The sequence below is a fragment of the Taurulus bubalis genome (genome assembly GCF_910589615.1).
Source record: "Taurulus bubalis genome assembly, chromosome: 4".
In the NCBI taxonomy this organism is placed as follows: Eukaryota; Metazoa; Chordata; class Actinopteri; order Perciformes; family Cottidae; genus Taurulus; species Taurulus bubalis.
In genome coordinates this window covers 12,786,257-12,803,294 of record NC_136592.1, presented here as the reverse complement: position 1 = coordinate 12,803,294, position 17,038 = coordinate 12,786,257, and the positions used below count along the sequence as shown (strand labels likewise).

The window sequence follows — 17,038 nt, the reverse complement described above, 5'->3', positions numbered from 1 at the left end:
GAGGCAGACACAGGACAAGATATAACTGATCCAAAAAACTGTTTTCAAGAATATACATTCAAACTGGATGTTAACCGGGTAGAAACCTGATGACGACGTCTGTGACATCAGTGGACAATGAAAGCCAGAGAGGGTTTTAATACCGTAACAGGAAGTAAATCAAAGTAAAGTAATACCTTCACTTCATCTTTGTGACCTATTTATCAGCTAAAAACATCATCATTGCTAATGACACAGCTTCTGTCTCTCTCTGTGTATATGTGTATCTGTCATTGACTCGCAAGTCTCAACTCATACTGACTGAAGATGAAAACACAAATATGAAGCAGCTACATAAAACAACATTATGCATTGTGAGAATACATCTCATCTATATTGTGTAACAGTGATGACACATCCCTGTGTGTGTATCTTGAGAGGGGTAATGAGTTCATAAGAGGAAGCAGATTCTCTGATGTGTTGTTGTGCTGAAGAAATGAGAGCAATATGTTGCTTGATTTCATATTTTGTCTTTTTTTTCTTACTGACTTTTTGTATGCATTGTGCTTCTTGCAGGTGTACAAGTGCAGTTATTTACTGGTTTGCATGATGTGTCTTTTACAAAGATAAAGGTTTCATGCCACAATGTGTTATTGTGTTGTTTGTTCTCCTTTTTTTCCACACTGGAGTTCCTGCCTTTATTGTCCTATTTTGTTTCGGGGACACTGATACTTTTACTGGAGATAAATCAGCATGATAATAACACACTTGTTGCATCAAAACCCTGCATTCCTAGAGGATTTGTAGAAGTTGTGGCGTCTGCTTATCATCGTCACCAAAGATTAACGTCTGCTGACATGAAAGGCAAATGAAGACCTGCTGCTGATGCACATAGTGTCCTCGAATCGAGACTGTTGACACGGCAATGGCCTGCGGGACATTGAGATATTGGGTGTGGTACTGAGGTGAGTCCATCCATGCGTGTAAATATATATATTTACTCACCGTCAAACACACACACACACACACACACACACACACACACACACACACACACACACACACACGCAGGATGCAAGGCTCTGGTGCTGCATAATGTGATATGATAACATTTCAAATTGAGTAAAAGACAATGAGGAGCCATGTTGTCGTCGTGACACTTAGGAATTCTTAATTGTCACTAAAAACAAGTACATTATTCTCCCTGCATTTTTTTTTTTGATTCACTGTCACAACTAGACATAAAGTCAAATATTTTGTAGCTATTAGAAAGTAAAAAATGTGTGCACATTTATCAACTTGTGAGATGCGTCGTTCTGCCTGCTGGTGACGATCCCGTCAGTTACATAATTCGTTCTTTGGAGGTTGTTGTAACCATGACTACCAAAAAGTGTGCTCCCACTTTAGGTTGTACTCACTACCATCATGGATTTTGCACAGGGTTGCAGTAACCATGGTAACATGAGTAAAAAAAGAGGGCAGTAAAAATCTAAGGAATTTCCACAGAGAGGGGCATATATTAAAAATAGCGAAAAGGCCACAGGGCTGAGGGACCGCGCATTTAGAAAGCCTTTGAAACGCTCCTGGAACACACGCTTCGCTCATAGCTACACTTCTTCTCACAACCCCCTGTGACCCACACACCACTGGGTATATGTAAGCTCACGTTGAAAATTGCTGATACATGAATGCCCCAAAAAGTGCAGAACAACCTGCAGCCATTATACTCATAACAACAGCACAGAAATGAGCAATTATAGAGCAACCTTCTTCTCCTGCTCATAAAAAGAGTCTGGATCATCCAACTGAAACCAACTCTAATTTAACTCTGCACCTCACTGTTTTGATGGGAACTGCAAATTATATAACGGCAAGTCTATAACAAAACAAATGAGCACACACACACAAACACACACACACACACACACACACACACACACACACACACACACACACACACAAACACACACACACACACACACACACACACACACACAACACACACACACACACACACACACACACACACACACACACACACACACACACACACACACACACACACACACCACTTTGATCTGACACACATCAAAACTCAAAACCCTGACTTTTAGCCTTAAGGCCTCAACCTGGGACTGAGTTGAAAGCCATAGTTGGTGTAATTGGACAAAGCAGGTCATTACATCTCAGGGGACAATGCAGAGACACCTTATCTCCCCGTATTGTCTGTTGGAAAGTCTGTCCAACATCGATTAAGAGAGACTGAATATATGAAAAGAACATGCTTCGTTTACCCAGCTTTGATAAAGGTATATCATGGAAGTAATATCAGGGGAAGTGACTGGATAAGAAAAAAGAAGGAAAATTCAAGCAGAGGTCTGGCAGCAAGGAACAAGAGCAAGAGACAACGTCCTTACAGGAGATTCAGATCAGGCAAAGCAACGTGCAAGAATTGTAATCATCGTGTTTGTGTTTTCACATGTGTCAATCTTTGCAACCATAGTATTGTCCTGCTGGATGCCTACTCGTAGCTGGGACACAAGAAACTTTAGCTGCAATCAGTTTGCTTAGAAATGGCAGTTAAGTATCTGCACATTTAATGAAGCACGCGTGGAGTTTTTATTTTCTATATATAAACAAACTGAGGGGTGAGAAGAAATGACTGGAATAAAAACGTTATCACATGCTGAGCAGAAGAAACATTCTGCAGAATCCGTCTTCAGTGATCCATTAGAAGCACTACACTCCATAAATGTGCTTATGTGTATGTATGTTTTACTCTAACTGATCTAAATAGGATATATACAGCATATTCTAAATAAGTTGCATTTCAAGGGACGTGAAAGGACTTTTTTTCATTTGACAAATAACTTCTTGACCTGCTTGCACTTGAGACAACCCTGTGTTTTAGAATTATGTTTACTATACACTTATGTACAAGGACAAATCATTTTGATTATTTAATGAATATAGTTTTCACATGTTAAAAATCAATCTCAGAATGTTGTAAGCAGGAGGAAGCTGTTGCTGGCTATATTGAGGAACTGCAGCATTTGTTTACGTTTAAGGAAATATCGTGGCCTTTAATTCAGAAAATCAACAGTGACTTGAAGCATGAGACAGAATGTGTTTACATTTGAACATTTAACTGAAACCACAAGGTTTCCCCAACCCTAGTGTACTTTTGTTGACTGACCCAAACCATATAAGACGCAGGGGATGGTCTCACAAATATATACAGAATTCTAGCCGGGTCATAATTTGTGGTTTGTTCACAATATTGTGGAGCGAGTAATGAGAGGGGAAAACATTTTTACAGGCTGCAATAACGCGCTGGAAGTATATACAGCAGTGAGGACGTTGTCATTCGTTTGTTTTTGTCTAAAGAAACTAACTATGAGCCTGACTGATGGGTTAGCAGAAGTAATGATTCTTATCACATTGGGAAGCCACAGCATCTCAGCTGTGCAAATGTTATGATAATGGGGAGCTTTTTTTGGTATCGTTACACCCTTCACTGAATTGTAACAGTAAAATGTCTTTGTCCTTGTTGAATTCTTGCTGAAGCCAAACATTTTCTGCTGGAGTGAGCAGAGAGCCGAGCGGTTTGAGGTGGGCAGCTCAGTAAGCCACACTTTTTAAGTTTGGGAAAAAGTCTTAATTTACCCTGGATTCATAGCAACTACTACATATTAAAGTAGTCAAGAATTAGACAGCTTTGTACAACAGATAAATTCCAACTATTAGTTGGATCCAAGCTACAGTCAAAAGTCTCCAGTATCAAAGTCCTGTGCTTTGAATCCCCATCATCTCCCATGACTTATGTGCCGTGTAAAAATGGACCACTTTCCATGTAAAAAAAAAGAAAAACCAAATGTTTTTTTTTAATCAAAATGTAATTGCAAAAATAAATTAGTATTGTTATGTAATTTCAATGATATAGGGTTTAATGAGAAGATTTTTCACAACTCTATGAATTTATTAGAAATGTGTTTAGTCCACTGTACGCGGACTACATACTGATCACAGCGATGAACTATGCCTAATAGAAAGCCGATCGGAGAGCTCATTTTTGTTGGTATTTCACCCTCTATCAGTTTCAGTTATCATTCTCTAGAAGTCATCCAAAAATAATTATGATAACGTGTCTTAGGATATGAGATAAGCTATAAAGTGACAAAGATTTATTGCATTTATTTTCATAGCGGCTTGATTGGGGAAAACAATATGAAATAATATAACCAGCAAGAAACAGCTGGGATTGGGTTTATAACTGTGTTGTGTTTCTATATTTGGGGCCAAATCGTATCACATGCAACTACAGACATCTAAACTTCTAAAGGTGATACAGGGATGTTACAGAAAGCTCATGGGCATAAACATACTGTATACAGATGCATGAAAACTGCCCACAAGGAGCAGATTTATCAGTCTGGCCGAGCTGACAGTCATCTGCGCTAACAGAGGAGCGTACTCTGACATTATCCCGTCACAAATCCAGTCAACACCCTCAGGAATGGGTGGATCAGGTGAAAAAAGGAGATAGTGGAATGGAAAATGAGAAAGAGAGAGAGAGAGAGAGAGAGAGAGAGAGAGAGAGAGAGAGAGAGAGAAACTGGCATAAGAAAAAAATGTATGTTTAATGAATGCAATTAAATAAAGCGTGGAGGGGAGATTGAGAGAGGAGGCAAAGGTGGAGAGAGGAAATAAAGGAGAGATGAGGAGACAATGTCTTATTGGGAAACAAAATGAAGTCTGGGGAGGGGAGAGAGGAAATTGATGAGGGGATGGGGAGAGGAATGGGAAGCAGAGGGGGAGGGAGGGAGAGTGGATGGACGGGTGAGAACATGAGGGATGAGGGTTACCAGCAGGGCCTGGATAGGAAGTGTGTCTCCATAAACATTACTGTATCTGGGTCTTGCTGATCATACACTAGCCCTAGGAGACCATGAAACACAATATAGGTTCCACGTCCCATGATGGATGAGGCCAAGGCCCCAATGTCAGCCCACTTAGCGCTCCACACCAACAGGGACAAATCACCCGGTCACCGCCCTCCTCAACACGCAGGCTAATACAACTAATGGAGCTATCTACAGTGTTCGACAGGCATGATGCTCTTCAAATAGACTTCTGCTGCCTTATTCTTGAGATTTATCCACTGGGGAGTTGCTGTTTTTGTAAATAACGCGTTCCATGCATAAATAACCTACAGCGACAACGTATCTGTTTCAGAAATCAAGATACAAGTCAATAAAATGTGTTAAATGACTTCAAGAACACAGTTTCTTTCCTTTTCAGTCCACTACTCACTGTCACCTTCGCTGTGACGTCCCCCTCACTTTTCTTTCATGGGCTCTCTTAAATCAGCTCCCTACTCGTAGCCACAAGCAGGAACCAGGGAAATGGTGAATGAGCTCCAGACTTAGATCTGACAGTTTTTTTTAAAAAGATGCCTTGTTTGTGCTGACCTACATCGCTTTTTCTTTCCAATCATCTTTCTTCCCGGGCCACTGCAGGCTCCAGAGGCTGCCATGGGGACCCGTGTCCGGCCTGTGGAGTCATTGGGAGTCTTGACTCATGGTGATTGCTGGCTCAGATACACAATGGATGGAGTCGGATATGCCAGCTGATAAAGGGTGGCAACAACTTCTTGCTTGATTAATACTGTAAAGTCTGCCGTTCTGCAACTCAGCGAGTGCAGGATGAAGTTATACCTCTGCCAAGATTAGAGCTCTGATTCCCACTGAGACTTGACCAACAATGGACACACCACCCGTTCAAATAACAGCGCCAATCAAACGTATCGTACTGTTGATCAGTGGGTCAGGACGGCGTTATCAGTGGTAACAGGTGCAGTGCAGAACGGTGGCCTTTAGCAAGCCAGCGAGATGCAACAGAGAGACTCACATGCACGCACAAACTGGCCCGGTTAAGAAAACAAACCAAAAGAGAAGCTCCGATTAGAAAACCCAGAGGGAGAGTCACTTCATTATCTTCTCAGGTAACTTTGATAAATATGATCATGCTATTTGTGATGCTAATTTCTCTGAATGTTGTAGAGAGAACCTTGTTTATTCTCGTCTTCTTTATTCTTGAACCAAATGAAAATCTACTAAAAAATGTTTCCGTTTAGACTTTTGGAAACATAAGAAAACACAAGCTACTTAATAGCTTAGTGGGTGGCCATCCAACACATATAAGTTCTGTTATATATAACATATAGATGCACTATATTCATCAGACTAGTTTAAATGCAGAAAAGACAGAGTACATGGCCACTAGTGACACTTTCCTGCCATTTAAACTTTAAATGGCACTCACATTACTCTCGCTGAGTCATACAAATTCTGACTTGACATCAGTCTGTCATTCAAAATTAATATTTACCATTTGACTCAAAAATGAAAAATCAAACTTGGCTTCTTGTATAGAATTTAAGGATATCTGTCTTCTTCCAACCGTAACAGTATTATACAGTTAACCTTCATGTCTGTCCTTGAGTATGGAGACATTCTTTATTATCATGCTGTCCCATCAACACTTCAGCTGTGAAACCCTGTGTATCACATTACGCTTTATCACAAATGACAAATTACAGAATCATTGTTCTCTGTATCAAACGATTGAATGGACTTCCTTACAGTCAAGAAAAAATAGCCATCTCATGTTATTTATTTATAAAGCTCTACTGTTGCCACTTCCAAATTACGTTGCATCTCTTCTGTCTTTTAAATCTATAACCACACGATCCAAGAACTACATAACCTTGGATATCCCTCATGTACGCAATATTGTTGGCAGAACTGGAGTTTAAAACAGGAGTCCTCCATTCCCTTTGGAGACTTAAAAGCTTGAATATCTGATGTCTTTCTTATGGTTACTGTAATTCTTGTTTATTGTGCAATTGTGCAAAAGAGTGTTTCTCATTCTCATGTCTCTTCTGAAAAAAAGATCTTCATCTCAGGGCGACTGCCTGATTAAAGATTGAAACAATTTCTTTTTCCTTCTTCATACAGCTGAAAAGAGGGGGATGAGAGTGAAGTAAAACAATATTGTGAGCTGTAAAACCAAAACAATGAGCTGAAAGACACCTGGGCCCTGTTTCTCGTACCTGGCTAAACAAAGTCAAGCACATGTCCTAATCTCCAACTTAAATTAGCGAGATGATTGACATCAGGCTATCTGGGTTTCTTCACGGCTGATCCGCGCTGAAACGGTCTCGTTAATTCTAGCTAGACGTCAGTCATCTGGATGAATGCGCGCGCCCGCTCCTCTTCAGAAGGGATAATAATGGAGCACTGACACCACGATGTTTTAATAGTACAATGGCAAATAAACACAGAGGAACCTCTTTTTATCTCTCTACTGAGAAGCAGGAGATGATCATAGAGGCATATGAGAAAGTCAATACCGTAGTCATTCACAGCAAACGCATTGCGAATATTCCAAAGTTTTTGCAACATTGTTGCCGTGAACGCAACTTTAACAGCGCTGCAAGACATAAGCGTCGCAAATATATCAAGTTAAATGCGTCAGTGTTGGGAAAATGTATCGGCAAATTTTAAGTGTTTCATCACCCAAATCAATCAGATTATATTTACGAATAAATATATACTTATGAGGATATATGTACTGTATGCGCGTATGAATCATGTACTATATGTATATACATGTATGTGTAGATTACCATATAACTAGGAGTCGGGCGATCAGCTGCGCCTGTGGTGATCAATGTCCGCGGCTCGAGAAGCTCTCGTAAATAAATTATTTCTTGCCGGCAAAATCTATATCGCCGCGTACAGGAAGTCATGATAATGTAAAGGATGGAACCTGGCGATCTAAAAAGAACTCTCTCCCTATAAAACTAATATAACTAATATCGCTCCTTCATCAATGAGGAAGTGAGCTGCCTTTTTTGTCCGTGGGAGTGGCCAGCTTATCCAGTGAATTTCAGTAAGCCTGCCCGGGAGCAGGTTTAAATTTTTGGCTGTGTTGCTATGGTGATGAATCTAAGCTTGCTTCGAGAAACCGAGAAAGCCAGACCTACGTCATCTTATCCTGACAATTAGCCCACTAGCTCAATAAGCCAGGTACGAGAAATAGGGCCCTGGGCCCTATTCTTCATAGCTGGCTTGCATCTTAGAGATGAAATCTCAAAAGACACCAATGGAGCTGTGATTTCAGTTAATTTTATTATTGTCAAAGGACAGATTTGGTTTCTCGCCGATCTGTTATCTACAGACAAAGCCAGTGTTTTCTGGCTCTGCGCTAAGTGAAAGGTCCTCTAATCTCCTATGTGCGTCTTGTTATGTAAGTCAGTTTGGGTCCCTGTGGTTGACTGGACATAATCACCCACCCACTTTAGTTATAGCGGGCTAATTTTCAGGATAAGATGACATAGGTCAGGCTTTTCAGTTCCTCGAAGCAAGTTTAGAATAATCATAGCAACACAGCCAAAAATGTAGTTTTTTAGAGTTCTTAGAGATCGCCAAGATTCGTTCTCACATAATCATGACTTCCTGTACGCTTCTGCCGACAAGGAATAATGTATTTACAGGACCTCCTCGAACCGTACATTGTGAACAGCAGAAGGCGCAGCAGAGCATTGGCCGTCTCACAGACTCTATGCAGCCTTGCGCTTTTTTGCGAGCGGTACATTTCTGTACAGTGTCGGCGAGGCAGAGAACATCGGGAAAGCCCCTGCATGGCGTGCTGTCCATAACATTTATTTAGCGCTTAACTTATGGATGTGTTGAAAGCACTCATAATTATATGACAGTGTTATTAGTACACCATACATAGAAAATGATTAAGGTGGACTCATGATAAGAATACTTATCACTGCTTCAATTGATTGGATTTCTGATTATGAATAATACATACATACTGATCTGCCCATACACATATTCAAACTCCTAGTTATATGGTAATCTACACATACATGTATATACAGTACATGATACATACGCGCATACAGTACATATATCCTCACAAGTATATATTAATTTGTATACTACTGCCAGCAAGCACATTTAAATAAATATAATCTGTTGATTTGGGGGAGGAAGCACTTCAAATTAGCCGATACATTTTCCCAACACTGACGCATTTAACTTGTCTGATATATTTGCAACGCTTATGTCGCAGCGGGGGGCGCTGTTAAGCTGCGTTCACACCAACAACGTTGCAAAAACGTTTGCTGTGAATGCAGCGTTAGACTTTGCCATGAATATGGTATTGACTTTCTCATATGCGTTCATGATCATCTCCTGCTTCTCAGCAGAGAGGGAAAAAAGGGTTCCTCTGAGTTTATTTGCCATTGTACTGTTAGAACATTGTGGTGTCAGTGCTCCATTATTATCCCCTCTGAAGAGGAACAGGCACGCGCAATTATCCAGATGACTGACGTCTGGTTAGAATTAACGAGACCGTTTCTCCACGGATCTGCCGTGGAGAAACTCAGTTAGCCTGATGTCAATCATCTCACTAATTTAAGATGGATAATAGGACATTTGCTCTACTTTGTTGAGCCAGGTACGAAGAATAGGGCCCTGCTCAGTAGAGCCGAGGACAGCTACAGTTACAAACCCAACTAAAATGTAATCAATTCAGCCAAGAAACAACAAGTAGAAACTTTACTTCCCTGCTGTAGGGATACATTCCCACATAAATATGTAAAACAGAAGAGTAATAGCATAGACATTTTATTTTCTATATTATTTCTGTAAATAAACAGCATCATCAAACGATGCAGTGAAAAACCCTGACAAAGGTTGTTTAGCATTTACATAGTCCTTGACATTTGCCATAAGTGTTGACAGTATGTGGGAGCTTATTATTTTTACTCATAACGTATTCTATATAAATGCTGTTTGAGAACAGTGTGCAGAGTTTACTTTTCAGTGTTACTGCCTAGACACTTATCCAAACGATCATGTCTGTGAGGTTTGTCTCTTTTCTTGTTTATTCCCGCGAGAGTTTACAGCTTCTTTCAAGCGTCCATTTTTTGTGATAACATGGTGCATGTTTCTCATTTAAAAGTTTTGAATGGTCAATCACACTGAAGACACTTGTATTATACCACACCAGGGGGGTATTATTTGTATGTGGTTCAACAAAGTCGATCAAATGTTCTATTATACATCTTAAATTAGCGAGATGATCAGGCTTTCCCGGTTCTTCAAAGGTTGACCCGCCCTCAAACAGTCTTGTTCATTCTAACCAGACGTCATTCATCTGGATAAATGTGCGTGCACGCTCCTCTTCAGAAGGGGGAGGAGTCGAACACAAATTCCATGATCTTCAAAAGCTACAATTTTAAATAAACTCATAGAAAGAGCGTCTCTTCTCTCTGTGGAGGAGCAGGAGATGATCATGACTACATATGATGAATTTAAGACCGCAATCATGGCAAAGTCTAATGCTGCGTTCACATCCAAAGCGTAGCAAATATTCACAACACTTCCTGTTTGTGAATGCAGCTTAACGCCGTCTGCGCTGGTCGGGCTAGAGTCACATAAGCATTGCAAAATATCAAATTAAATGCGTAAGTGTTGGGAAAACGTATCGGCTAATTTTAAGTGCCTCATCCCCCAAATCAATCAGATTATATATATTTAAATGTGCCTGCTGGCAAATTAATATATACTTATGAGGATATATGTACTGTATGCATATATACATGTATGTGTAGATTACCATATAAGTTATATGGTAATCTACACATACATATATATGATATAACTAGGAGTTTGAATATGTGTATGGGCGGATCAGTACCTTAATCATTTTCTACAATAATGATATGTATGGTGTACTAATAACACTGTCATATAATTATGAGTGCTTTAACACATCCATACATTTCTTAAGCGCTAAATAAACTTGAGCAGGTTAAGGGATTTCGATGTGTTGCTATGGTGATTTTTCTAAACTTGCTTCGAAGAACAGAAAAGCCTGACCTGCGTCATCTTATCCTGAAAATTATCCGGCTAACTCAGTAAACCAGGTACGAAGAACAGGGCCCAGGACATTCATCAGGTGTTGACAATGTAACAAATATCTCAGTATCAGTGATTTATTGTAGAAGGACCTGGTTATCAAATGTGAAAGCAACAAATGTATAAATATATTCTAGACCTCATGCAGAGTGGTCCACAATCGATATTTGAACGCCCCATCACTAACAGTCTGTGTGGACACAATGTATTATTGGTTTAAATTGAATGGAAGCAGAATTTGAATGCTCCATTTCAGAAAGTGCTGCACATTTTATAGCTTTTACAAACTCAGTGTTCGAAGTGGAGGTTTTCCGGTGCCAATAAGCTCTTTTGGGTTTATTCACATTTATTGCGTCTCTGTGTGTGGTGAACCTCTGAGCTCATTAAGATTCAGCTCTGCTGTGCAACAGCAGCTTCAGAGCTTCCATCATAGTTATCTGCAGGTGGGTGATTATGTCCAGTCAACCACAGGGCCTTGACCGGCCAACCACAGGGACCCAAACTGACTTACATAACAAGACACACATAGGAGATTAGAGGACCTTTCACTTAGCGCAGAGCCAGAAAACACTGGCTCTGTCTGTAGATAACAGATCGGCGAGAAACCAAATGTGTCCTTTGACAATAATACAATTAACTGAAATCACAGCTGCATTGGTGTCTTCTGAGATTTCATCAATAAGATGTAATAAGTACAAGACAGCTTCTGCAGACAACAGCTTGGACTATTTCTGCATCCCAAATCACAGCTTAACATTAAACCTTTTACACAAACATAACACACCGATGAGAATGAACTCAGTAAATTTGTTCAGGAATGATTTTACTCAGCAATCAGCATGTGAGTTCAGCTGTCATCGACTGACACAAGCTCTTCTGCAAGTGCACTGTACACTTTTGTTTTTCTTCCCATTTTTCACGAGGTGAAATACAATATCTCAGACTGTTTCTATGCACACAAAAGACTTATTTCTCTACAACTTTGTTCGTGAGCAACAGGATAATCCATCCACCTGACAGGTGTGGCTAATCAAGATGCCGATTAAACATAATCGTTAGTAGACAGGTGTGTCTTGGGCGGGTTATGACACAAATCCAGTCTAAGATTTGCAGGTTTATCTTGGGGGAAAAATACATTTATTTGGATTTCACAAGGGCTAAATAAATAAAACATTTTGGTCACATATACCCCCAACAATCTGTACGTTTCTGGTGTGAACACCATTTGCTTCATGCAATGCAACATATCTCTTGCATAGTTGATCAGGTTGTTGAGTGTGGACTGATGCCCACTCCTCTTAAATGATTGTGTGAAGTTGTTGGATATTGGCAGATATTGGATCACGCTGTCATACACATCAATCCAATTTGTGGACAAAATTTGAGAGAAATATGTGTGCATAGAAAAAACGGAAAGAAAATTGTGAAAACAAAGTGTTGTTCATGTGTTTTATGTTTTGTTCTGTGTATTTAGTGTTAGGTTGTACATTAGTTACAGAGGGTGAACATAGATCATATCTGAGTCGTATGTTGCAAGCTTTGAAGAGCATTTTTCAGAGTTTAAGTGCACACCACTACAGTGTCTGCCTGCATATCACCCTACACCTATCTAGGCATATTTCACCTTGAACAAGAAATACAAAACCACAGTTTCATGAGGTAATTATGATTCCTGACTACAAGTTTCCAGGCACCGCACCTGGGATTAGTGACAACTGATTGATTCAAAAAACAAACATTCAAGCTGCATTAATCAACATTATTTTTACAACAACAATGTAATATTGTGCAGAATGTGAAAGAGATTGCTGGTAGTGATGAACTGACAAAGAATGATCACCAAGTTAACTTTTTAGCCTCTTTAGCTCATATTCTTTTACAGTAAACAGTAGAAGTGCCACTAAATTCCATGTAGTTGACACACAGTGAGTCAGAGGCTGCAGTGATAAGGTGAATATGGCAACAGTGCAGATGCGAAAGACCGGAAAAAAAACACCAATCTGAGCAGACTGGGCTTTTTCGTAGGGGTGCTATAACGGAGCATTTCAGACAGATGCTTTTTTTTCACTGAAAGCATGTAAACAATGTTCTAGCAGGAACCCAAAATAGAAGTATGAACCTAAAAATGAGCATGATATGTGACCTTTCATGCAGTTTTAATTATAAATGGCTAAAGCTCTAAAAGCAAGAGTTCCACTTGGTCTGCTGGTTTTACCGTCCATATTTAGACTGATCGTAATACAAAGCGCACACAGCTTTTATCCAATCAAATCTCTGTTATCAGATTTGGTGTTTGTAGATATTTGTGCTGCGAGCTGTATTTGATTTTATTAATAAACCAACAGAATCCCACACCTTTAGGGGACTGTCTATTATTATCTTGTTGCATATTTCTCTTGAAAGCTGAGAGCAAAGGTGTCTTTGTGTCTCTCTTTCACTGTCTGACAGCGTCTTGTCTCGTCACATATATTCTTGGCCGGATCATCCTGTTACATCGTTCTCAGTCTGCTGGGCTCTATGAAAATGGCCGGGAGCAAGCCAGCAGACGGACCCAGAGAGCTCACCGCGTAACTACAGAGACACAGAGATGAGAGAGATGGACAGAGATGATGATGGAGAGCTCTTATTAGTTGTGGAAGGACACTACACAACTAGGCCCACGCGAACCCTCGGGGTAGAGGCTCGATGACTGGCTGTGACTACAGTTAGGTGCTTGACAGACCTCCAGACAGTGAGAGGCAGAGAGGATGAAGCAAGGGACAAGAGGTAGCTGGTCCTCATCCCCTGACTGACCCCCATTTTAAATTAAATTTCCAAAGCATAAAAAAGGGTCCTAATTGTTGCAATAACATCAAAAACAAGACACATGTTCTTTTCTTCTAAGACAGACTGCTATTTTTCCTCAACAAATACAAATCTCAGATGACCTAGTTAGAACTTGGATGCATTGCAGAGAGGTTTTGAGCAAATGATTCTTATGTGGGACTACACCCAGGTTTATCCTCAGCCTACTAGTGTGAAAACAGCGGGTTAAGCACTTTATCTCTCAAACACTCTGATATGATAAGAGGGCAGCCGGTTTTGTCCTTTGTTCACCAGCTGAGAGATTGTGTTAGTCTCTGACAGCTGCTCTGAGATCACTGGGAGATGAGAGGTTAGCATATTTTTAGACAAGTGTTTCATGTGAGGAACCTCACTACTAAATAATGAGGGTGCCCTTCTCCTGTGCCTGCAAGTCACAGTATTGAACAGTAAAGAGCTGCAGATAAGCCTTTCAAAAGATCTGGAGGAAGAACACAGATAGAGGACATGATAAAAGGAACAAGTGGACCTAAAATGGGGTGAGCATGAAGCTGAACATAGTATCAAAAAGGAAAACAAACAGAAAGAGGACAGAGTATTTAGTTCAGTGATGAACATTGTGATTCGACTTCAGACAATCAAATAGCAGTATTAAGCAGTGCCACCAGAATACCAAGGACATGTTATGCCCCCCACCCCCCCCCCCCCACCCCCACCCCCACCCCCCCCGGGTATCATGCCATGTTGAACCCATTGGAAATAAAATATTCTATCACAAATCAACTTTAATTGCCTAATTGCTTTTCATAATAATATTATAAAAATAATACACAGCAATTTAAGCAGCTAAAAGAGTTATTTTCGTTTTTAAGGGCAACAAAAAAGTGACATCATCATTTCAGACTATATAACCTTTGATCCTTCATGTCACTCTGGACCGCTACATCGACACAACATGGATAAATAGTCCTGCAAACACTTTCAATTTGCAAGTCTTGATATCATTGCATACCTCTCCACTATAAGAAAAAAAGCTCCCTCATCTACTTGCCTAACTAATTCTCCACTTCTCCCTCTTTCTCTCTTTACCTCTTTTCTGGTGTGGTTTCGTTTTCTTTGCTGTCGGGCGCTTCCTGCAGATCTGGGAGGTTGGCAAAGTCATCCTGTTCAGCCAGCCCGATTGCTAGAGACAGAACAACCATCTTCCCCTCACTGGACACACAGACAAACAAGACATCACGAGACCACACAGGCATGTAGACAAATCGGCACAAAGACACACACACACACAAACACACGCACACACACACACACACACACACACACACACACACACACACACACACACACACACACACACACACACACACACATGCAAATAAACCAACAGACAGTGACAGAAACACATGCAGCACACATTCATTTCACGTACAAAGAGAGAGTGGGAGGAAGGTGGTAGACTGTTGTGAGGACACTATTTCATTTGAACAAATACTTAATCCATATCTAACACTGCAGTGCATCTCAACTACAACAGCTTTGTTCTACGGAGTAAGATTGAGATTACAATACAAACTTTATCAACACTTGAGTAACACTTTACTGCATGCATGGTTTGCCATTGCGTATACTACTGTATACTACACTAATACTAAAATTAAACTTTCTAGTCGTCCAAGGTTGGGTCTCTGCGATGGATATTCCTTCAAACACAATCTGCCATTGTTATCATCAGTAATGGCCCTTCAGACAAATCATTAATGTAATGCTGTGTTCACACCGGACGCGACACGATTTTGTCCGGCGACAAAATCGCGTGAGTCATAGTTGCGTCAGCCAATCAGCATTGAGAATCAGCGTTGAGAAGCTCCGCCCGTCACCACCGCCGTCTTGCCGTCACTGAATCAAACTGCTGCTGGTTTGCCTGAAGTAGCGCTGGTAGCGGCCTTCTTTCAGCCACTGTTGTGGGACTACGGGTAATATTAATATGAACCCAGACACCATGGAGTTTGATGTTCCGACGTATGTGGAAAGCGTAAAGCAGAACTAGTAGTTATTTCCATGGTGGATGAAGGAAATGGTATCCGTTTTACGGAGATAAGCCAGACGCAGTTCCTGGAGTAGTCGGTGAAATCCACCGAGCTGTGTACGGCTACGGATGGTGTTATGAACCCAAACACGAGGGCGTTTCATGTTCTGACATGTTTGGGACTTCCACAACAAGTATAAAGCAGAACTAGTGGTTATTTATTCCTTAGTCGATACCAGAAAAGATAACTATTTTTCACGGAGAGAAGCGACGGCGATAAGCCACGGCCCCTTTGTCGCGGCGTGATTTGTCTTTGTCGCGTTTGGTGTGAACACCCTCGTTTCACTCGCGTGACCAAACTGAAATGGACGCGACGCGATTTTGTTGCGTCGCGTCTAGTGTGAACACAGCATAACTGTCTGTTTTCTTGTATTAGCAAGTTAGACTGTATTATAAATCAGAATAAAACTGTTCTACTATTGCTGAAATGAGCTGTACAGACTGTTTTTTTCTGTCCCACTCCCTTAACCAACTCTGTGAGGTTGAGAGTGTGCTATTAAAAGCCATCTAGCCTTTGAATTTGTACCTTCTTCATCTCACATTTTGTATAATGTGGGGTGCCTATGATTACTTAATGTACCAATCGCTGTAACATTAGTATGAGAATCAGGTGATTTTGCTACATTGATTCTTTCTTTAGTTTTTTAACACTGGCATGATGTCGTATTTGTCATAATATAGTACCCCATGCATTTCTAATATCAACTGTTTTCTTGCCTAATACCGTGTCTAATTAAAATACATTGGATGATACCAGGGATATTCATCATGGGACAACATGCGCTTTATAACCTGTTAAAAACAAGTCACATTTTCCTATAATTCATCATTACAATAATTGAGGTTGTATAATGCATCAGTGAACAGTCTGTGTTCTTACAAGAAACACATTTTCAGGAGTATTTGTTTTTAATCCACTGCAGGTATTCATTGAATGTGAGTTGGCTGAATTGAGCATCATTAGCAGAAAGGCGTAGAACCACTGATGCCTCCATGGCTTTATCATCCTTTGTTTCTGTTTTTGCTTCTGTTTCCTAGAATAATACAAGTGTAAAAATAGAAATGCAGAAGCCCAAAAGAAGTGTTTTGATTGAGTCAGAGAGAAAAAATAGAGGCAATGAAATGACATCCTGAAAAATAATGAAAAAAAGCGAAAGAAATCCAT

At 40.3% G+C, this 17,038-nt stretch overlaps 1 protein-coding gene across 1 annotated transcript in view; it reads right to left on the bottom strand.

The window, feature by feature from the left end:
- syt7b (synaptotagmin VIIb) overlaps positions 1-17,038 on the bottom strand; it is a gene marked incomplete at both ends in the record, with an annotated part of 85,121 nt that overhangs the window by 8,457 nt on the left and 59,626 nt on the right. The window contains one exon of the mRNA XM_079216856.1: positions 14,874-14,996. Within this exon, the coding sequence (XP_079072982.1) occupies positions 14,874-14,996 (123 nt within the window). The remainder of the gene's footprint in view (positions 1-14,873; positions 14,997-17,038) is intronic.